Source organism: Schistocerca serialis, chromosome 1, assembly GCF_023864345.2.
Source record: "Schistocerca serialis cubense isolate TAMUIC-IGC-003099 chromosome 1, iqSchSeri2.2, whole genome shotgun sequence".
Lineage (NCBI taxonomy): Eukaryota > Metazoa > Arthropoda > Insecta > Orthoptera > Acrididae > Schistocerca > Schistocerca serialis.
Window position 1 is genome coordinate 67,302,327 of NC_064638.1, and position 25,034 is coordinate 67,327,360.

Genomic DNA, 25,034 nt, shown 5'->3' on the forward strand with positions numbered 1-25,034 from the left:
TCCTAATACTGTGCGGCTGATGCTGGCAGCAGCGGCGCTTATATTCTCTTCTTGTAGAGGCCGCTCCTGTATAGTGTAGTCCTACTCAGCGAGCTATTGGCTGACGTCTTACCGCCTTCTCTACTCTTGCGTTGCTCGTCTTCATCCCGGCGCTTATCAATATGCTAGAACAGTTTAGCAGTATACTCGAGTGCATCCAGTCGCCTCCATCCACATATTCTACATTTGCAGCGCATTTTCTCTGTTTTCTGTATGTCTGTGTATGTGCATGTGTCACAGTCAGCTCCCATGACCTGGTCCTCCTTCTGGTGGACCCAATTTCCAACATAGAACACATTTTCGGACGTAACGCGTTGTTGGTTCACCTTCAAGTCCTATCCCAGATGTGAGATGTGGTAGATCCGCCTCTGAACGTCGCTCTGGATATAATGCGTGGCAGATCCAGGTGTGGTATATTGTGGATCTGCATCCAAGCGTCACTCCGGACATTGTTTGTGGCGGATCCACCTTCAAACCCTACCACGGACACGGCATACTGTGGATCCGCATCCCACCATCGCTCTGGATATGACGCACGACGGATCCACACTCTACACTAACTCGGGTCTACTGCAGGTCCTGGAAGCCATCCGCGATACATCCACACACAAAGATAAACAGAAAACAGAGCAAATGCACTGCACTGGCGACTGGATGCATTCGAGTTCAGTGCTATATTATGCCGCCTGACCAGAAAAAATAGTGCATTTGCGCCAGGTGTTGGCAGCTGTACTACATTTACAAGCAATTTTAGAAAACGGAACGAGCAGTGATGTCTTGATCACATGGGTAGAAGTGATATAAAATCGATAGAATTACGAAAAACGACGGAAAATAAGTATAAATTGAGGGAAAATACACCAAAATGCAGGGAAATTGAGAAAGTACTTGCGTTTCTTCTGGTTCGCCCAGAACAATTCTTGTACATGGGAACGAGTATGCGACAGCAAGAGGAATACGAGAAAACATTGATGTCAAAGCGCCGAAAAGCAGGGAAACAGTCACTTTTTTTTCCGTCGAGGCAACATTCTACTGTATGTCTATTGAGCTAACGGTGATACACGCGAGTTGACTACTGTATTTGACGCTTACCAGGAAAACAGAGAACCATCTGCCTCTAAATTTACATGCATCTGCATTAAAGGACGACAGAGAGTGGATGCAGTGATCAGTTAAGATAGAGGTGAAATGAGGTACGATTTAATGGTCGACGGCTGATGGGCCGGCCGTTGTGATCGAGCTATTCCAGGCGCTTCAGTCTGGAACCGCGCGACCGCTACGGTCGCAGGTTCGAATCCTGCTTCAGGCATGATTGTGTGTGATGTCCTTCGGTTAGTTAGGTTTAAGTAGTTCTAAGTTCTAGGGGACTGATGACCTCAGATGTTAAGTCCCATAGTGCTCAGAGCCATTTAAACCATTTTAGGCTGATGATGCATTCTAGAGAGTGAGGGAGATGTCTGCAGGTCATTTAACCATTTTTCCGTTGTTCCATCAGGATGCGTTGTGTGACATAACATTTGTTTGATTCGTATACAGTTGCGTGTTCTGTGTGTGACTTATAGCACAGTCTACTTACGATTGTTAACAGCAAACCTCTTGGTCGTCAGAGAACTTCCATCTCATGTGTCATGAAATGTGAGCACCCTGTTTCGAGACGTTCCTCTTCACGAAGGAAGATTTATGTGACGTTCTCCATTCCCCTGTCGCATCTTGGATATAAAATCGAGACTTCAGTTTCGTAACTAATGTGAATCTAAGTAAGCGACAGGGTTCTGTAAGGCACCACAATCCCTGTGTACACATGTGCTTGGCAGATGTCCTGTTTAGCGACTTAGTGGCAGCATGGTGTGTAATTTCACAAGTCAGACACCTACGCTATGGGTGTATCTGTTTCCTTGAAAGAGGTTCTCTCTGTTACTAACGATCATTTTATAAAGGACTGATATGAGCATGGTATAATTTTTGAACTGTGGTCGCATGTGAGCAGTGGACACTATACGTCTCTGGAGAGCTATATTATGCATGTATCACACAGAATAGATGTTTTAAGGAAGTATTCTTTTCATTTTACAGTTTGCTACCATGGTTTATCGTAGAGAAACATGCAAGATCTAACATTATAGCCCGTTTTAAGTGCAGAACTGTGTAGTCTTAGGAGTGTGTGTGTTTGTGTTCTCTCTTACCAATACCGTCCTGGTAATGATCGCAGACACTAGAACAATACTTTAGAATTGACAGTGTAGTTGATTTACGTAAAATGCTTCGAACTCCATCCGTCTGGACCTCCATCATACGTAAAAACCAGCTGTTTCTTCATCTTCTTAACCATCTGCTATTACATCACTATCATATCTACTACTGTTCTTGTTCTGTTCATTATCAATATGCAAGAAGTAAACGTGATCTTCAAAAATATATAAGAAATCTCAGCACGGTACAGAAAGGAGTTCATTATTCAAGTATAACAGGGTACAACAGACTTTCACTTCATGTTAGATCAGTCGTTAGGGACAAGATTAAATTAAAAAAACAGCTAAAACTTAATATTTTGAGTAGTTGTTTCTATTCTTTACAGGAATTTTTAGAGAAAGTATAATAATTAGCGAAATGTGTTTAATATTAAGCATTTCTATTAGAAATGGCTATACAGCACTGGTATATCAATTGTTGACAGAATGGTTTTATGTGAATTATAATGTAAACCTTACAATTTGTTTGTGTAATCATTGCTACTACTAGAATCAGTGTTGTTATCTGAACTCTTGAACCTCATGTACATGTTTACACATGATTTAAATTGTAAGCCTGATGACTAAATGTGGTTTTTACTGTAATAATTGGACACGTTCTACATCCAAGTGATACATTCATGTCAAGAATCCATGGAACTCAAAAATAAATAAATAAATAACAAATAGATTTTCTGTGGCTCCCCTAAACCATTTAAGGCAAATTCTGGGTGATTTCTGTGAAAAGGACATTCTCTTTCCCACTCTTTCTGAATCCGAGCTTGTGCTCTGTTTCTAATTATTTCATCATCAATGAGATATTAAAGCCTGATCTCCTCCCATTCTCACCTGTACAGAGAAGAAACAATTATTTTCCTGTAGTCCCACATACTTACCCACCAATAAACAAACAACAACTGGACTGTGTAGGTGTAGAAACAGGTATACTTCTTTCCTTCCACAATCTAGTTCTATTGATAGTTTACATAAGTATACACAAAGTACAGCAAATACCCATGATTAATATCACAAAACCAGTCTGTTCTTAATGTTAGTTTTCTATGAGACAGATCATGTATCATGTCTAGATAGTAGAGTACCAATAACTGTCACTCCTCACTCTTTAAAGACTCAAACTCCCATGTATAAAACAGGTCCTTTTCAATAAAACCTAGTATTTCATCCAACTCCATGTAATCTCCTGAATTACACTGCCTAATAAAACAAAAATGAGACACTAAGAAAGGAAAGAGGAAACAAAACTAAACTTGAGGATTGAGGGGGGTATATGTTGTTATTTCAGTGATAACAAAATTGAATCAAAGTTACGAAGAACTTGGTAGTATGAGCCTGCTTTTCAGTATGACGTTGCAACCCCTATGTCCTGGATGCATGCACTGATCCAGTTTGGAAGTACGTTGTAAAACCATTGTATCTACTTTTGAGGCAAGCTTGACCACAGCTCTCGTAGCTGGTCCTTGATATCTTGGATACACACACTATGAAAGAATTACACCCTTGTTGGGGCCATGCAAGTTCCATAAGAGACAGAGATCTTACTGGCCATGGGTGTACCTCAGCATCATGCAGACAGTTCATAGAGATATGTGCCATGTATTGACAAGCATTGTCCTATCGGAAAATGGCACCACGATACCATCGCACAAGAGGAACACATGAGGTTGCAGGATGTCCATGTCATACCGTTGTGCCATTAGAGTTCCCTCTATCAGTACCAGCCATGAACTGAAGTCATACCCAATGGCTCCCCACACCATGACACCAGGAGTAATGCCACTGTGCCTCTCTGAAACATTGGAAGAATGAGATCTGTCCCCAGGTAACGACCATACTCAACAATAATGGTCACCCAGAGTAATGCAGAGCAGCAATCCATAATAGAATATGGTGTGACGTTACTCATCAGTAGTCCATGGTTCCCCAACAGGATACCACCCCTAAGGCAACCATTTGTCTTGTAGTGTTAATGATAGCCTATGCATGAGACAGTAACACCCTACTTTGGCTGCTGCTGGCCACGAACTATTGGTATGGGATGAGACACAGTGTTGCAGGGCGTCCATTACTTGCCCTCTGACAGCACGATTAGTTATATTAATTATTCATTCCATAGACCTATAAAAGAGGGAATCCTCCTGGGTGTGGAACATGTTAGATAAACACCTTACAAAAATGTAATTAGAAAAACTTGAGTTTCATTAATTTTAATGATTCTCAGTCAATAAACAGTAAAATTACGTACATGAATTAAATATTTACAGGTTTAATACTTACATCTGCTTTCATTAAATCCATAATTCAGACATTTGCTTGTTTCTTGGCTATTACAACCAAGTATTGTCAAAAATTAAAGTAAATTATTCATTTCAGTGATCCTCAGTTAAGAACAGTCAGATTATGTACAAGATTTAAAATTAAACTTCCACTATTTACAGACTTAAGATTTATATCTGCTTTCCATACATCTGTCATTCACACAGAAGGTAGTTACTTGGCTGTTACAACCAAAAATTATCAAAAATTAAAGTATAATAAATTTTCATTAGAATGGTCTACTGCACTTGTTGAGAAACTCATGGATGGAATAGAAGGAGTTGGCCACCAAAAATTCTTTTAAATTACGTTTAAATTGTGCCTTGTCTGAAACTAAACTCTTAATGGTTGCCGGTAACTTATTGAAAATATGCGTTGCTGAATACTAGACTCCTTTCTGGGCAAGAGTAAGTGATTTTAAATCTTTATAAATATTGTTCGTATTCCTAGTATTGATACTGTGTACTAAGCAGTTAGTTGGAAAAAGAGATGTATCATTTACAACAAACTTCATTAAGGAATAAATATAATGAGAAGCTGTGGTTACTATGCCCAATTCTTTGAATAGGTTTTGATATGATGTTCTTGGATTTACACTACTCATTACACTTATTATACGCTTCTGTACTCTAAAAAATTTTTCTCTGTTTGTGGAGTTACCCAGAAATATGATACCATATGACATAATGGAGTGAAAATAAGCAAAATATGCCAGTTTTTTTTATATTTATATCTCCGATGTCTGACATCATTCACATTGCAAACACAGACTTGTTTAGGTGCTTTAGCAGTTCATTAGTATGTTGCTCCCAACTGAATTTATTATCAAGTTGTAATCCCAAGAATTCTACACTCTCAACTTCTCCTATTTCCATGTCATCATATTTTATACGCACACCAAAAGGAAATCTCTTGGAAGTTCTGAACTGCATATAGTGGGTCTTTTCAAAGTTTAATTACAGTGAATTGGCTATGAACCACAGATGTTAATGGGTTATGATGTGCTTGGTACAAAAATTGGTAATCCTCCATTGTGTTGGTCAGTAGTGGTCAACTGGAAGCTTGACAACAAGTATGCCTGACTTCATATTCCCATGCAGTCCAACATCAGGCCACTGTCACATCTGAATGCCCCACAAATCTGGATACTGCATGATTCTGCCAACTGGCCAAATGGAGACCCACAATGAGACCCCTTTCAAACTCTGCCAGTTGTGATAATGCCGTCTCATACGAGTATGTGGCACCTCCATAGCCTTTGCAGGGATCATCAGCATTTGAAACTGATCACACAACTTATATACCCTGCCAGGCCTGGTAACAACTCTAAATATAAACAACAGTAACGAATTCTGGTGACCATTCTATCTGTCACAGAGAACTGCCACTCTCAATCATTTACACACTTGCCAGTGGTGTGTAGTATAGCGTAACATATCACGTTGTTAAAGTGATTTGTTGCACAGGGTATTTAGAACTGACAAATGGTAAGTGTCTTCTTCTGAATGAAGTTCATTTAATGCAGTTTGGATTTAGTAGGGCTGTATTTGAAATACACTTACCAAGCAGACAGAAAATTTTTTGAAGTCATTTCCTGAGTGTAAAAGTTGTTATAATGCATGCAGTTCCCAAAAGAAGACAATCCTTTCATTTATTAGTGTGCAGAGGAGCAGTGTCCTTTGCTAAATGACAGCATTTGCCCAATTTTCTGCCAATGAACTGAGTTCTGCAACCTGTGTTACCTATAATTGGACATATATGGTCATTCTATTTCATAGCTTATCAAATTGATTCACTCAGATATTTGTATGAATTGACTTATTCCAACTATGATTCCCTGATACTGCATCCAGGTGTTTCGTGGAGTGCACAGTTTTACATCTCTGCAAATTTAAAGCATGTTGCCAATCTTACATTGCTCTGAAATCTTATCAGTATCAAGCTGAATATTTTTGCAGCTTTCATCACACACTGCTTCATTATATATTATTGCATCATCTGCAAAAGTCTGCCCAGTTGTTAATATACAACATGAACAGCAGGGGTCCCATCATACTTCCCAGGGGTATGCCTAAAGTTACTTCTGCTCCTGTCAAAGACTCTCCATCAAAGATAACACAACGTGTTCTCCTTACCAATAGACTGTCAATCCAGTCACAAATTTAGTTTAATACCTTATATTGTCATTCTCTTGTAAATAAATGCTGGAGTGGCACCATGTCAAATGCTTTTAAGATGTCAAAAAATACTGCATCTAGCTGGTCACCTTGATCCATTCTTCTTAGAATATCATATGAGAAAAGCATAAATTGGGCTTTGTGTGACTTATTTTTGGAATCCATTTTGGTTGGCAGGGAAGATATCATTTCATGTGAGATAACTCATTAAATTTGAACTCTGAATATGTTATGTGATTCTACAACAGATTGACATCAATGAGAACGCACAGAAATTTTGTGAAACTGCTGTTCTTCTTGTAGCAGGAGCAACCTGTGCTTTCTATCAACCACTGAAACATTTTTTTCTGTTAAATTATAGGAAGAGTATCTCATAAAGTACTGTTTTACTTTGTTCTCAAACATCTAGGAATTTATGAATTCCTCTCCAATGTCTACTGACAACCTCTTGTAGACTTTCCTATTGCACCAGAACTTAAAATGCCCTTCTGAAGTCTGAAAATGGACGCATAATCTGTATGGAAATCATTCTTACTTCTAGTATTTCAGTTGTGAATTTTACAGTTAATCCCATTAGTGTAAAACAGCAGAACTCGTCTTTTTGGTTAATTTATCCATGTGCTAATGCCATCTCAGTTTGTTATCTATCTAGATTTCTAAGATCTTCTTTCATAGAGCCTCATGCAATATATGCATGTTGATCTCTTCATTCATTTTGAGTTGTGTAATATGAATGTTTGTAAGATCAAGCATTAAGCTCTTTGCTGTGAAGCAGTTGTGAGCCTGTTCCATTATCTCCTGGCTGTAACTGGTGTGGATATATTTGGGCCCTTTATTAGTATACTTGCGTCGGCTATAGACCTACAGTTCTTCAGGAACCCAACAATGCTCTGGGTAAATCATTAATGTAGGTCAAGGACAGGAGCAAGCCAATTACTGAATGTTGTGAGACACCAAATTTAATGACTCCTCACTAGGGATTTAGTTTTTGTTGTTTCTGAGTGAACCCTTATTTTCTGCTTTTAAGACATGACCACATGAATGCAAAGAGAATGTTGTAACTTGGAAGTTATCCACACAGCAGTCTGAGTCCAAGTGAGAAATGGACAGAGATAGGGAACTGTAACACATATGTACAACTGATGAATTTAGTGGCATCAGAGAGTGTCTACTGTCTCTGTTTTTGTTCTGTTACCTGTGACTGTTGGTAGTACTTGGAATTTAGCCTCCTGAAGATAAGGACTGGGCAGTCATTGTGTCTCCTTGTATTTTTACAATTTTCTCTTGTGAATTTTTCTTTTCATACAAAATGTATTGTAGTTGTTAGGAAATGGACCCATATCTTTGACAACCATGAAATCAGATAGTTAATTACATTCTCTTTTATGAATTTCTTGCTTAATGAGTCTGTCATTAACGTATCTAATTTCAAATACTATTTTACTGCAGGTAATGAGCAGATAATACAGTTGGTGCCAATACCAGATGCTATTTACAAAGTTCCTGGAAGAGACAGTAATGCAACACAAGAAATTTTATTTCAAGCCACTGATGTTCCAGCACTGGGGTATCACTCATACTATGTGTCTAGTACAAGACAAGAAAGAAGTTATTTAAACACTGTGTCAGAAAATGCAACATCCATTGGAAATAATGTAAGGTTTTTCAAAATATTGAATGAACAGAAATGGTACCTATGGTTTAAAATGATCTAATGTAGTATGTTTTTGTAGTACTTGCAGGTAATTTTACATGAAACTCAAGGGACTGTAAAGTCTGTAATAAACAATGGAACAGAGTTGCCACTTAGCCAAAATTTTTATTACTATGAAGGATGGGCAGGAACTAATGCTAGAACTGATGACAGATCATCTGGTGCTTACATTTTCCGATCAATAGGATCCGAAGCAACCATGGTGTCTGGAATAGCAACAGTCAAAATATACAAAGGTTAGCTGTAAAATCTGTAAGGTTGTCAGAATACTTTTGAGAGGCTCAGATAAATATGAAGTTAATACATAGTCAGTCTCATAACCATGCTATGTTCCATGTTTCTTCAGTTCATGATTTATTGTACTTCAGCAAGATACTACAGTCATCAGCAGTTGTTTTAGCTTTTCTTCACAGTATTGTTGCAAAATTTTTTTGTGTACATTTTGCCCAAAACACGGCAAGAATAGTCCTCTGTTTGAGACAATGCATTTGTATTCAGAACTGGCAGGGCTCAAATCCAGGTCCACCTTGATACATCAGAGCTAAATCTACTAGCACATAAATTATACTGACATACCAAAATTTCTTTTTCTCTTTTCATCTAACATAGTATGGTCCCAATTATCTCAGAACAAATTATCCGTGCATAGTTTGGTGAATGTTAGGAAATGAAAATGAAACCTGAAGTGTTTTTATATAATTAGAATGACTGTATTAGTTTGGAATGCAGTATTATTTATGTGATTTATGTTTTATGGCCAGAAGACAAGTTCCATCATCGGACACACCTGAAATATTTCTCCATTGTTTCCCATTCCAGCTTAGGTAAGTGTGGAGACTCTGACCTTGCAATATTTCTGTGTCTGAAAAAAAAAATCTAGGTTTCTTTCAGGGACAATTTCTTTCAGAATTCTTACTCTGTGTTAATATGAAATGAAAGCATAATGTTACATATTGGCAGGATGAATGCATTGTTGATCACTCATCCCTAATTGCTGACAGATCTCAATGATACTGTAGCTTCTACAGTGGATCATTGGCAATGGATGTTGACCTATATCAATTTATTGCTGAAATTCCAGATGACTAATATGGTCTAGGAAGATGGAAGATGCAAACATGCTCTCAGATCAAAAAGAAATTAGAAGTTATAGAAAAGTTAGAAGAGGAGAAATCTTCAGTAAAATTTTATTGGGGCTATTGAATAAGCATGCAAACAATGAGAGACTTAAAGGAGAGCTTTTAAATTTTGCAAGTAAATCTGACAACCAAACCAGAGTGTCATTATGTAAGTGTCTGAAAACTAAACTAGATAAGGTACTGAACTTGTGTTTCCAAGACAAGTTAGGTGAAGATGTTCCCTGTCAGGTGTCAGAAGCAAATAGTTAAACCAGGAAAGTTACTTGAAACTCTGAAGAGTGAAGGAAAGTATAATGCTTCATCAGGATAGTTGACTCAATTTAAACATTGCTACAGGATTAGAGAATTTGTTGTCTAGGGCAAGAAACTGAGTAGTAATAAAGACGTAGCTGATGCTTTTTGCAATGAATTCTTTGGTGATATTGAACAGAACAGTTTTCTTCCAAAACAGATGTAAAATACTGATGAAGGTGGAGTGCACTGGGAGGGAATGTCCACACCAGCTTTAATGTTTCTGTCTGAAGCAAACACTAATTTTGAATTATCTGTGATTTCCTGTCGTGTGTTCAATCTTGGGTCCACATTAACTCAGATAATTAGGAGCCTGCTGTATTTCATACATTTTGAACTCTATGGAACTCAGTAGCTTTCAAAATGTTATTTAATAGTTTTATAGCCCAATCTTGCTAATTACTGAAATGCATTTTGTTTTACTCAAAATGTTGATGTACGAATGTTACGTATTTACTAAATTTCTATATTCAGAGCATAAAAGTGGAAGTAGAGGCCTTTGTGAATAAATTGTACTTAAAGTATGCTCTAACAAATAGGTTCCACTTTTGGTGTTTATTGTTTACTCAATGTAAAAGTACAACTATTCCTTCACAGTATACTACCCAGGGTACAGTGTTAGACCATATTTTATTTGTTATAAAAATTATATGGCTCAGAAATTATTTCAATATTTCATTAATATTTGGACACTGTTGTCACCATTTAATGTGTGGGCACTTTGCTGGAAGAAGGATTATGATCTAGAGCAAACTGGAAGTGAACATTAACTGTGAAGTTTCTTGTTGGTTAAGTTAATACAATCCTGTTAGTCCTGTTCTTTTTTTATAGCTCTGGTACTGTACAAACTTCAAGGAGAGTACAGTGTTGCTAAAAATATTAATTCGAAGGACTAATAGGTATTTATCTGGCTATATACCAATTCTTGAGTCCAGCATTACAGTAAAAACAATTACTTTTGCTTTTGTGTAATTTACTGTGGCTTTAATGTGGTTCAATAAAGCAAACACTCAGACTGTTCATCAAAACACAGAGAAGTACAGTGAACTATTATTTTGTTTTTAAAGACAGAATCAGCAGTCTAAATGTAAAAATGAACAGCTTCTAAAGAGAAGGACCACATAAATTCCAGTTTATGTGGTTTAGGTTTCCTGTGCCTTCCCTAAACCACTTGAAGTGAATATTGGAACATTTCCTCAACAAAGCCAAAGCTCATTTCCTTTTGAATTGTTGTCCAGTCTAATTTAATGCATAATATGTAATAAGTTTCCAAATGACAAGATGTTTACCTATACTCATTCTTATTTGTTTGTCCTGTAATGCATTGATCAGGTAATAATAAGATAGCAAATTTTTAATCATTTACTTAATATTTAATTTCAATTGAAACAGGTGATCTTGTGGAAGAAGTGCATCAAACCCTTAGTGACTGGATCAGCCAAGTTATCAGGGTATATAAAACAGAAAAACACATTGAATTTGAATGGCTGGTTGGATCCATTCCCACTGAGTACGTATTGTTCTGATCTTGAATGTTAATGTATTTTCTGTTACTGAGACTAACTTAGTATATAATTCTTCATCTGCTTACAGGGATATGAAAGGAAAAGAAATAATTTCCCGTTTTAATACAAACCTGGTCAATAATGAAACATTTTACACTGACTCGAATGGGCGAGAAATGATAAAGAGGCAAGTTAATTAACGATCAACATGGGATTACGTTGTAGAAGAACCTGTCTCAGGAAATTATTATCCTATAACATCCAAAATAGTAATAAAGGATGGGAACAAGGGCCTAGAAATGGCAATTCTGAATGACAGAGCACAGGGCGATTACAGCCTTCGAAATGGTGAAGTCAAACTAATGGTAAGATATGAGAAAAATTATTTTCAAAAACAAGTACACAATAAACTCAGATAGTTTTAGAATGAATATACTAGTTCTGTTTGCTTATCTAATTTGAACAATAAGGGCTCAATAGCCACAATATGAAATCTTAAACAGTGCTGGCACCCATATCTCCGTCAATATTAATGTTATTACCATTAAGAAGACACCAAACCATTTTTTTCTTGTTTTCATTCTTTGACATTCATATTATTTGTATTGTAACTTTTGGTTATCACAGATGTGAAGCTTGCTCTCTTAGTTACCAAACACAGGAAGTGAAAGGTTTTCTATAACTCGTACAGAAACCAGACTGCAGTTACAAGAATTGAAGAACATGAGAGGGAGGCAGGAAATGAAAAACAGAAGTGGAAGTGAGATATAGTTTTATCCTATCCCCCTGTTATTTAATTTGTACACTGATCAGAAGTAAAGGAAACAAAAGAGAAATTTGGAGAAGGGGCTAAAGTTTGGAGACGAGAAAAAAAATTTTAATGCAGCCAATGACATTGAAATTTGTCAGAGATTGTAAAGAACTTGGAAGATTAGTTGAACAAAACAGATGTAAACAAAAGTAAAACTAGGGTAATGAAATGTAATACAATTAAATGAGGTCATCCTGAGGCAATCTGAATGGGAAATGAGACACTGAAAATAGTATATGAATATTGCTTTTTAAAACTAAAACTCTGCTCATAAAGGCCATGAAGGCCCAATGGTACCGACCAGCCACCATCTCATCTTCAGCCCACAGGCATCACTGGATGCGGATATGGAGGACATGTGGTCAGCACACCGCTTTCCTAGCCATATGTCAGTTTACGAGACCGGAGCCACTACTTCTCAATCAAGTAGCTCCTCAGTTTGCCTCACAAGTTCACTTGCCAACAGTGCTTGGCAGACTGGATGGTCACCCATCCAGGTGCTAGCACAGCCCGACAACACTTAACTTCAGTGATCTGATGGGAACCAGTGTTACCACTGAGGCAAGGCTGTTGGCAATATTGCTATTTGGGCAGCAAAATAACTGATGATATTGGAAATAATGAGGATATAAAATGGAGACTGGCAATACCTAGGAAACCACTTCTTAAATAGAAAATTATGTTAATATCTTTTATATATTTAAGAGTTAAGAATTCTTTTCCAGAGTGTGGGCTTATGTAGTCACATGTGGACAACAGACAGTATAGACAAGAATAGGAGCTTTTGAACTGTGACACTACAGAACAATTCTGAAGATCAGATGGATAGATTTGAAAATTTTTAAAGACCTGCTGAGTCAGACTGGAGAAAGAGAAATTTTGGCAGAACTTGACTGAAACAATAGATAGGTTGCTAGAACACACGTTGAGGCATCAAGTATTTCTGTCTACCCATGAATTATCTTCAAAAAAATTAAATAGTTATATTAGAACAAATAAGCCCTTGGTCAAATTGACCTGGTCAATTTTGACTTAATATTTGTGACCGAGGGCTTATTTGTTCTAATATACTTCTGACACGGTCACTGAACCTTAGCAGCTATGTTCAAAGTTTTAAATTAAATAGTTTTCTAGGACAGAATCATTTCCCAGTTTTTTAGGAACTCTTTTAGTACACCATATGAGATCTGATTTTCAACATCTTATGGATGAAACTAAGTATGACACTTTTTATCTGTCTATGAAACAGTGGATTATTACATTACATATCTTTATTGCACTGTTACTCCCAGTCCTAATTGACTGGACCTTTACTCACTGATTATTGTCTTTTTGTGCTTTATGATATCAATCATCAGAATTTTTTCTCCAATTAAAGGGCTGAATTTCATTAATATCAGATTGAACTTTCGTGGTAATACTTCACTATGAGTACCAACTATGAAAGTATTACATTGCAACTAAAGTTACAGTCATCTCTTCACTTCAGAGTCTGAAAAATAGAAAGAATTTAATATTTAATCAAGGCACATTCAAAGCCTATTTCATGCTAATTGATGCTCAACCTCACATAGATTAACTTTTAGTTTGCAGGAACTGTTTGAAAATGGCTCAAATTTGCACCCTCAAAAACATGATGAAACACTGGAACACTGTTAATTAGCTTTCAATGCTATCTCTGGAATGAAAGGATTGAATATCATAAAATTTAATTATGCATTCATTGAAAACCGGAATTTTCTTTCTGGAATTTAAGACTTCAGTTCTTCTTAGCTATTTTAATATATTAATTTACACTTCCTAATAACATTTCTAGCATTTGTAGACTTAGAGAAAGCTTTTGACAATGTTGACTGGAATACTCTCTTTCAAATTCTAAAGGTGGTAGAGGTAAAATACTGGGAGCGAAAGGCTATTTACAATGTGTACAGAAACCAGATGGCAGTTATAAGAGTCGAGGGGCACGAAAGGGAAGCAGTCGTTGGGAAGGGAGTGACACAGGGTTGTAGCCTCTCCCCAATGTTATTCAATCTGTATATTGAGCAAGCAGTAAAGGAAACAAAAGAAAAATTTGGAGTAGGTATTAAAATCCATGGAGAAGAAATAAAAACTTTAAGGTTCGCCTATGACAGTGTAATTCTGTCAGAGACAGCAAAGGACTTGGAAGAGCAGTTGAACAGAATGGACAATGTCTTGAAAGGAAGATATAAGATGAACATCAACAAAAGCAAAACAAGGATAATGGAATGTAGTCTAATTGAGTCGGGTGATGCTGAGGGAATTAGATCAGAAAATGAGACACTTAAAGTAGTAAAGGAGTTTTGCTATTTGAGGAGCAAAATAACTGATGATGGTCGAAGCAGAGAGGATATAAAATGTAGACTGGCAATGGCAAGGAAAGCGTTTCTGAAAAAGAGAAATTTGTTAACATCGAGTATAGATTTAAGTGTCAGGAAGTCGTTTCTGAAAGTATTTGTATGGAGTGTAGCCATGTATGGAAGTGAAATGTGGATGATAAATAGTTTGGACAAGAAGAGAATAGAAGCTTTCGAAATGTGGTGCTACAGAAAATGCTGAAGATTAGATGGGTAGATCACATAAGTAATGAGGAGGTATTGAATAGAATTGGGGAGAAGAGGAGTTTGTGGCACAACTTGAGAAGAAGAAGGGACCGGTTGGTAGGACATGTTCTGAGGCATCAAGGGATCACATATTTAGCATTGGAGGGCAGCGTGGAGGGTAAAAATCAGAGGGAGACCAAGAGATGAATACACTAAGCAGGTTCAGAAGGATGTAGGTTGCAGTAAGTACTGGGAGATGAAGAAGTTTGCACAGGATAGAGTAGCATGGAGAGCTGCATCAAACCAGTCTCAGGACTGAAGACAACAACAACAACAACAACATTATTGCACTGTAAAAGGATTATAATGAATATTTTGATTTTATTTCACATTTAAATTAACTAGTATGACAGATGCTGCAGGAATCAAACAATGGCAACTACAGGTAGGAATATCAATAATGTAGGAAAAAGACAGATTGCTGCTTACCATAAAGAAGACATGTCAAGTTAGAAAGAGGCACAATTAAGTGTATTTTAATTGTGCCTGTCTCCAACTTGAAAAGCTACAGGAACATGCATGCCGCTTTGATATAAGATTTTGTTTTCATTATTTTCTGCATTATACCTTTATTTCAAAATTAAATTATTTTCTTATCTCATCCTTTATCTGTAACATAATGTTCTGCATATTGATCACCAAACTCAGGTCCATCGTAGGCTACTCTGTGATGATGGTATGGGAGTTGCAGAAGCGTTACAAGAAGAAGCATTCAGCAGAGGTTTAGTTGCCAGAGGTAAGCACTGGCTGTTAGTGGGCAACATAACAGGAAGTGATGGATGTAGTCCGTCATGTCAAGAATGTAAACTGGCTGAGAAGAAACTCTTGTCTCCTTGTGTTCTGCTTAGTAACGCTGGCAATACACCGTTCACAGAATGGATAAATTCACATGAAACTCAGGTTTGTACAGGGTGTAATATGTCATGGATATGCTTTTCACATACAAGGTTTTAAAATAAATTAAAATTACCTATTTCTCAGTGACACATTAATGTATATTCACTTGAGTTAATGGGGCCATTTAATGTAATAACTATGTATGCCTGAGCTGCATATATCTCTTAAGAAAGACATATAACAATCACTACTATTTTTTGATACATTTACTATAACAATAACTAATCATTTTTGAAGACATTCGTGTAAGACATTTTTTGTTAACTCAATAAATGATTCCTGTGTGATTTTAAACTAGTTCTCAGGTCTGAGACAAGAACTTCCCCAAAATGTGAAGATATTAACATTGGAACCATGGAAAGACACCTCACTGCTACTGCGCTTGGAGCATATGCTGGAAAAGGAAGAAGACACAAATTTATCTCAGCCTGCTACAATAAACCTGGAAGTGAGAAACTGTAGCTAACAAGTGAAGGTTGTGTCAATGCAGCAATCCAGGAAGAACTTGAATATTTAGTGACATGGGAAAAATTGTCAGTGGAGTCTCACAGGATCTAATTCTAGGTTTGCACCTGTAGACTTATTACATTTTAATGACCCTCCACCATTCACCCTGCAGAGTGAGAACATATACCATAAGCTTTGTGATTGCTGAAGTTAGGGAGACAGTAACAGAAGAAGTCAGTAACTATCCATATACAGTCACTGTTGTTGCAACCAAAGGAAAGGGGTTCCTGTCAACTTGGCAATAAAGTCATTAGGAACACACTTCAGGTGTATAAGGCTGGAGGGAGGCAGCTGTGCTAAAGGGTGTGTATAGTATCAGCAGATCTTGTGTTGCACATTGAAGTTGGGAATTTCTCGACGTTGCTTGAAGCCAGTCAGGTGACAGTATTTGGCATCCAGTGAGAATCACTGAATCTAATGACTTTATTCAGCATAAAATACGTGGGTCACTCCAAAAGAAATGCACACTATTTTTGTAAAAATACTGTTTTCATTCTGCATGTGTGAAAGTTTTACAGTGTGTAGATACATCCCACTTGTTTTCAAATGTAGTTCAACCTGTTCCTGTGAGTTGCGCCATCACAGCATGTCTTCAAGATGGCTGCTACACTTGACGTTCGTCAGAAGCAACGTGCTGTCATAGAATTCCTGTGCTGTGAAAATGAGATGGTGCGAAACATCCACAAGAGGTTGAAAAAAGTGTATGGAGATTCTGCTGTCAATCACAATACAGTTAGTCAGTGGGCAAGCAGGTTACGTAATGAAAGTGGGCGCGGCAATATTGAGGATTGTCCTCGCAGCAGCAGGCCTCGTACTGCACACACTCCAGACAATGTGCAGAGTTAACGAATTGGTGATGTTAACAGACGCATCACACTGAACGAATTGTCATGCTACGTTGGGATAGAGGAAGGAAGTGTTTGCAGAATACTGAAAGAGTTGATGTTAAAAAAGGTTTGTGCCATGTGGATTCCCAAGATGTTGACAGTGGCTTACAAAGAAACAAGAAAAACGGTATGCAGCGAACTTTTGGAACAGTACGAGAATGGTGGAGATGAATTTCTTGCAAGAATTGTGACAGGTGATGAAACATGGCTCCATCAGTTTTCACCAGAGGTGAAGAGGCAATCAATGAAGTTGCATCATGAAAATTCATCCACGAAATAAAAATTCAAAACTACACCTTCTGCTGGAAAAGTTATGGCTACGGTGTTTTTCAATTCCGAAGGACTCTCGCTTATGGACATCATGCCAAGTGGAACACCATAAATTCTGCTGCATATGTGACAACACTGAAGAAACTTCAAGCTCGCCTGAGTCGTGTTCGACCACATCGGCAAAAGCAGGATGTTTTGCTGTTGCACGACAATGCACGGCCACATGTCAGTCAAAAAACCATGGAAGCGATCACAAAACTTGGATGGACGACACTGAAACACCCGCCTTTCAGTCCAGACCTGGCTACATGTGACTATCATCTCTTTGGGAAACTGAAAGACTCTCTTCATGGAACAAGGTTTGAAGATGATGACTCCCTTGCGCACGCTGCCAAACAGTGGCTCCAACAGATTGGTCCAGAATTTTACCATGTGGGTATACAGGCACTGGTTCCAAGATGGCATAAGGCAGTTGAGAGGGATGGAAATTAGGTGGAGAAATGAAAATATTGTTCCTAAAGGATGTATCTACACACTGTAAAACTTTCAGACATGTAGAATAAAATATGGATTAAAAAAAATAAAATAGTGTGCATTTCTTTTGGAGTTACCCTCGTATGAATTGATCACATTTCTTTCTGATACCAAATGCCAGAATAACTTTTACTTGTCTGATTATTATGAATTTTACAGTTGGTTTTAGTTTTTATTTGGTGAAGGGGAAAAAACGAGATTTGCTGCCAGACTGACCTGTAGTGACCTAGACTAGGTTGGACTGTGACATTTGGTTGCAAGCTGGCAAAGCCATTGAATGTAAATGGAATAAAACTAGATATTCTGACAGACTGACTTGTAACATAACCCGAGAGTTAGGTTATGTTGAAAAGTGTGAATTAGTGCAGCTGAAGTATCTCAGCACTATAATACAGTTGCCATAACTTGTGAATTAGTGCAGCCAAAGACTCTCAGAGCTGTGATACAACTGCCGTAATAGCCTGATATGTAGTGTAGCTAAGGTATATGTTTGTCATGGAAGTAACCTACTTGTATGTCTAATTTCCAAGTTTGCCAAAAATTGTGACACTGTGATTACACTCTAACCTAATAGAACAAGATACAAGCTAACTTTATTTATGAACAATAGAAAATCACTTTATTTATGAACAACAGGAAATTGTGAATGAATATTCTGATTCACTACCAACAACAGACTCCTGATTCATTGCATTCAGCTCCTGTTATTAATAATATAAGTTTTTAATAACATTGGCGAGCAGTTCAATGGCCACTGACACCATAAGTGCACTTTTAATCGCTGTGGAGAGGCCCACTCTAGAATCACAGGTAAATGTTAATGATCATACACTAACTGAAACAATGTGAGTAAATTGTGTCCAGCTGCACTGCAACTTAAAATGGAGTCCACATACAGATCTAATAAAGTAGCTCAGATAGTAAAGTTTTGCTCTTAGCAGTATATCACACTGTGTGGGCCTTAATACAAATCTGTTGCCTTGCTTTGTATATGTTCACTTGCTATGTGTTTGTTTCATGGAATTATTTTTTGGGGCAATCAACCTTAAAAAGTTAATAAAGTAGTGAAATCGTTTATTCAGCAGAAGTGAGCAGTAAGAATATTGATTTAAATAGATAAATCACACATCTTGCACAGATTTCTTTAGGGGCCTTTGAATTCCTACACTAAGTTCCCAGTACATTTAGTCATCAGTGATTTTGTTTCTTATAGTAAAAATCAGTGTCAGTTCAACTGCGATTTGCATAAGCAGAGTTTAAAACAAAAAAAATATTATTCATGTTGTTGAAACGGTAAAAAAATTCAGATATCTAGGGGCAGTACTCAGTGGAAAGAATGAGGTAGACTAGGAAGTGATGACAAGAATTCAAGCAGGAAACAGGTCAAGGTTTGCACTCTGAAAGCTGCTCATGCCCAGGTACTATTGATATCCATGAAGACTAGGATCTATGGACAGTAATACAACCTGTCATCCTGTATGGAACAGAGACCTGAACTCTGACACAAACCACAGAAAGAAACCTCTTGACATTCAAGAATGATGTTCTCAGACAGATTTTTGGACCAGGCTATGGAGAAAAAGGAAGAACAATGAATAGGAGGAGTGGTACAAATTGCTGGATAGTGTGGCTGTGATTAAAGAGAGGGGCCTGAGGTGATATGGGCATGTAATGCATCAAGAAGGCCCAATCACCAGGTAGGTGGTGGAAGAAGAGCAGAGCGATAGGAAAACCATGGCTGAGATAGATTGATGAGATCAGAGAGGATACAAGTATGATGGTACAAGGGTAATCCCCAAAGTAAGGTCTCCTGTTTTCTTATAAGTACATAGACCTGTTTATTTCTACAATGGTTTACATCAGTTTACAGCTTGAACATTTAGCTAGTTTTCAGCATAATCACCATTTCTGTCAATGCATTTTTGTAAATGCTGTGGCAGTTTTTGTATGCCCCTGTCATACCAGATCGCCGCCACACTGTTTAGAAAGTTATGAACCTCCTGTTTCACCTCGTCATCAGAGCTGAATTGCTGGGACCACAATTAATGCTGACAGGTATTGTGAGACTCTGAAAAAACTCAAACGGGCAATTCAGAACCGGAGAAGAGGAATGTTGAGCAAGGATGTACACATTCTCCATGACAACGCTCGCCCACACATCGCTCGGCAAACCGTTGCCCTCCTGCAACAGTTTCAGTGGAACATAATCACCCACCCACCCTATAGTCCTGACTTGGCACCCTGTAACTATCACCTGTTCCCTAGATTAAAAGAACATTTGGCATGAGAGCTATTCAGCTCTGACAACAAGGTGAAAGAAGAGGTTCATAACTTTCTAAACAGCATGGCATACAAAAACTGCCACAGCATGCATTGCATTGCATATGCATTGACAGAAATGGTGATTATGTCAAAAAATAGCTAAATGTTCAAGCTGTAAACTGATGTAAACCATTGTAAAAATAAACTGGTCTATGTACTTATAAAAAATAGGAGACCTTACTTTTGGGATTACCTTCGTACTAGCTGAAGAAGAATACATGGACCACAGAAGATGGGGAGGCTGATTGACAAAGCCAAAAACTGATCAAAGATTGTGTGATGAGGTGTTTATTAGTGTTGGGTTAATGAAACGTAGCATTTCATGAAGAATCTGCCACCCAGGAGCATGTATGTTCACTTTACCTCATGAATGAATTTGTTTGCCAATCTTGTGGTTAATCACTTTCGTGATCCTGCCATGCAGTGTCACAGAGCCATGTTGTTTGACTTCCTTTCCTTGGTGCTGGAAGAGGGCTATAATCTGTCCAAACTGCCAAATGACTTAAACAATTTAGTGTCAACTCTCCCATATTTTGTGCACAATATTATTCTTGTAAGTTTCAGTTATGGTAGCAGATGAACAGATTTATCTAACTTCGTAGCCCAGTGTACAGATTACAACATATATGTGAATAGCTTTGATATCAGTTATCAAGTCCATTCAGTCAGTGAATGACATTTTTGTGCAACAAACTTTGAACTTGGTTTTAACGATTTATATTGTTGCATGTGTTGCTTTGCTCCTTGACCTGCAAGGCATTGTCAAGCCACAACACCAAAGAACAAGCGCTTTGCCACACTAGACGGCGGTATTTACATGCTGTAGCACTCTGGAAGTGTCCGGAGCTGACTTGACTTACACTTCACCTGCACTTTCATAAAATCAGAGCATGCATAATGCAATGTCCCACCCTTAACAACTTTCTAAGACTATGCTTGCATCCTGCATGAACATCTTTCATCAGGCTAAGAGGATAAAAGTATAACATCTTATCCTGTAGAACTCCATGTTACACTACAGAGGACAGCCTAGTAGTAGTAGTAGTAGTAGTAGGGCTAGTAGTAGTAATAGTAGTAGAAGTAGTATTTATTTTGGCTGCTTCTTTAGGCTTCAGTGTGGAGTATGTACTCTGGTACAAAGCCGTTCAACAAGCTTCCATCTAATATAAAGCAAGAAATTGGGAAGTCTTATCAGTTCAGTAGAAAATTAGAAACAAATCTCATTAGGCACTACTTCTACAAATTATCTTATTATATGGCATCAGGAATTGTAAATTCCTGTCAGTTACATTATCGCTAGCAGAATTCATTATAAAGCTCCGCTACAGGCAGTAATGTATTGAAAACAGCACTTGATTAATCTGTACATTGTATTATTATATTGACACTAACATATCACTCCTTAATATTATTTGTCTGTGTTTGCTGTTGTTGTAATCTCCAATCTGAAGACTGATTCAATGCACCTTTCTGCACGAATCTATACAGTGTTAACTGATGTAACTGGCTAGACTTCATTATCTTTGTTTTAATACTGTTGATGTTCATTGCATAATTTGTTTTCAAGAGACTATCCATTTTGTTCGACTGATCTCTGACTGAATTACAATGTTATTGGCAATCTGTAAGGTTTTTATTTCTTCTCCCTGAACTTTAATTCCTTTTTCAAAGTTCTGCTTGCTGTTTTTTACAACTTGCTCTATGAGCAGACTGAATAACATGATGGATAGGCTATATCTGGTCTCATTCCATTTTCATCTGCTGGCTCCTTTCACATCCTTTGATTCCTATAACTGCAGCCTGGTTTTTGTAAACATTGCAGATAACCTTCCATTTCTCACATCGTAACCTGATACCTAGAGAATATCTAAGAGTGTATTCTAGTCAACACTGTAAAATATTTTTTTTTTATAAATCAATACATGCTATAAATTTTGCCCTCAGTTTTTCCTACATTTCTCTAGAACTCAAATTGATTTCCTCCAAATTTCAAATTCAACCAGACATTTTATTCTTATGTAGATAAGTTGTTAGTATTTTGCAACCAAATTGATGGTCTGGTATTATTCATACCTATCATCAACTGCCACTCATGTTATTGGGATTGTTACACTCTTCTTGAATGCCTGTCTCAAATATCCAACATACCAAGGAGAACACTTTTGTCATGGTTAGATCTCCCAAAGATCTTAATAATTCTATGGTGGTATTGTCTACTCAAGGCTCCATGTTCTGACTTAGACCTTTCAGTGTTCCATCAAATTCTTCTCGCTGTATCACATCCCTCATCCTATCATCATCCACTCCTCTCCCCTGTCCATAATATTGTCTTCAAGTTTCATTCATTTATAAATGACGGGTAAGTATAACTAAAATTTAGAACAACAGCCTTTAATTTGGAATAAGCTGCTGCTGCTAGCTCAGATATCATAAACAGCTGCTGTTACATCAGTAACAACAGAAGTCAGTCAACAATACACTACTACTTGTCATACAGATTTACAATGGGCATTGTTACTTACTATGTAGCTAATAAGCATTTCAACACTTGAATAAAGGTACCCACATAATTCACAGAGAGAGTGCTTGATGTGGTATTTTTGCAATTTTCTTTTTAATTGGTAAGAATTATTTGCTTCTTTCTTTATGTTAGATGGGAGCTTATTGAATACCTTTGACCATAGTGTACGTAACTCCACTCTGAACTATAAACAAGGAGGAGAAGTTTTATGAAAATTATTTCTTTGTCTTGTATTGTGACTACCCTGGTGTAGTATTTTATAGAAGCACTCCTCTCTTCTGTTGCAATTAAAAATTCTTACCTTATATTTTTTACCCAAAAAATGAAACCATATGATATGTAACTGTAAATTATGGTATAAGAGTTTCAACTCTGAAACACAGAGAAAAAGTTGTATGTTTCACAATGCTAAAGAAACTTGCACAACTGTAATGTAATTTTTGTCGGATGTAACTTTCTGCAAACTCCATTTCTTCAACATCTCACATGAAATTTGAGACTTATACTTTTATCTGTTTCAGGCCCTATTTGCACCATTCAGTATCTCATCTATTAGAGAGACAATTCTGGGTGGAAATCAGTGGCTGGAGGACAACACACGGTTGATATGGGTCGACGAGGAGGGTACTGCATCAACCACTAGACAGTCCAAGGAAGACATACCTAATGTGACACTGGAGCCCATAGAAATACGCACATTTGTAATAGAAATTGATCGTCAAAAGACACACTATACACAGCTTTGAGGAAGTTTCTCTGGAACACCTAAAAATAAAATGTATTGTTAATTAAATTGATCAATACTGAATCTTTTTCCTCATTTATTCTGTACTCAGGAGCAGCACTCTAGTCTCACTGCCCACATCAAACATCACCTGGATGTAGAACGATGAACAAAATAAGAATATTATATATTGCCTGTAACAAAATTTCAAACATATTCTATAGAGAAGGAACTGACAGGAGCCAATGGTACGAAGTCCAAGCATAGCAGTTAATAACAGAAGTTTTACATGAGATGTGTAGGTATCATTTTTAAATATATGCAATACAACACTACAGTTGAAGATCTATACATACATACTGAGTACTTACATAATTTGGATTTGACATATGCCATAAAAGAAACATTCATCCATGTTTACATTTGTTTGTTCTCATTTTAAGTGCTGTAGTTGACTGATTATTTTAGGAAACTCACATACATTCACAGGAGTGCAGTACTCCTGACAAAAATGAAAAACACAACACTATCAATAATGTGTTTTAGTTATTTATTAATAAATTAATTTACACATGAAAACTGTTTTTCCTAGACCAAAGTCTACAAAAATAAAAATAAAAAAATGCTATACACTACTTGAGGTATAACGTATTGTGTAGGATAACATGGAAATTGTACTTGTCAGATACATCTCTGATGATAATGATTTCACTCATTGCATGGCAAACTTGCAAAACATTGAAGAAAGTAATACGAACATCAAAGCACATGTTACTAAATATAGTTAATTGTATCAGGTAATTATGGAATATAGTGATAGAGGAGGCTGCCAGAACTAGGGGAGCAGATAGCATTAACAGTAAATGATACAATTGTAAAATGATACAATGGAGAATCCAGGATGGAATAATGCCAATGTTATGAAAAGGATAGCTGCTACTCACCATATAACGGAGATGCTGAGTCACAAGTGGCGACAACAAAAAGACTATCAAACAAAGCTTTTGGCCAAACAGGCCTTCAACATAATTAGACACATACATATGAACACTCAAGCAAATGCAACCAGACACACATGACCACAGTCTCTGGCTGCCAAGGCCAGACTGTGAGCAGCAGTGCATCACGGGGGAAGCAAACTGGGTAATAAGCATAAGGAGAAGATTGGGGCAGGAAAGAGGATGGATAGCAGGGTAGGAGTGGTGGATGGTGAAGTCCTGGTTGTTGGAGCATACAGGGGTGAGGTAGAGAGAGAGTAGGGCAGCTATGTGCAGTCTGGAGGTTAGACAGAGGGCATGGAGTGGGGGGGGGGGGGGGGGGGAGGGAGGCAGTGGAGAAGGAGAGAAGTAAGAAGACTGTGGGTGTATTGGTGGAATAGAAGGCTGTGTAGAGTTGGAATGGGAAATCTACATCTACATCTACATCCATACTCCGCAAGCCACCTGACGGTGTGTGGCGGAGGGTACCTTGAGTACCTCTATCGGTTCTCCCATCTATTCCATTCTCGTATTGT

The 25,034-nt window shown here is 37.5% G+C and overlaps 1 protein-coding gene across 1 annotated transcript in view; it reads left to right on the forward strand.

The window, feature by feature from the left end:
* The window catches only part of LOC126465924 (lysosomal alpha-mannosidase-like), a 137,779-nt gene extending 114,236 nt beyond the window's left edge, over positions 1 to 23,543 (forward strand). Inside the window, exons 18-23 of the mRNA XM_050096386.1 lie at positions 8,228 to 8,433; positions 8,521 to 8,728; positions 11,315 to 11,373; positions 15,508 to 15,759; positions 16,055 to 16,204; positions 23,319 to 23,543. Coding sequence (XP_049952343.1) covers positions 8,228 to 8,433; positions 8,521 to 8,728; positions 11,315 to 11,373; positions 15,508 to 15,759; positions 16,055 to 16,204; positions 23,319 to 23,543 — 1,100 coding nt within the window. The remainder of the gene's footprint in view (positions 1 to 8,227; positions 8,434 to 8,520; positions 8,729 to 11,314; positions 11,374 to 15,507; positions 15,760 to 16,054; positions 16,205 to 23,318) is intronic.
* The last annotated feature ends 1,491 nt before the right edge of the window (positions 23,544 to 25,034 follow it).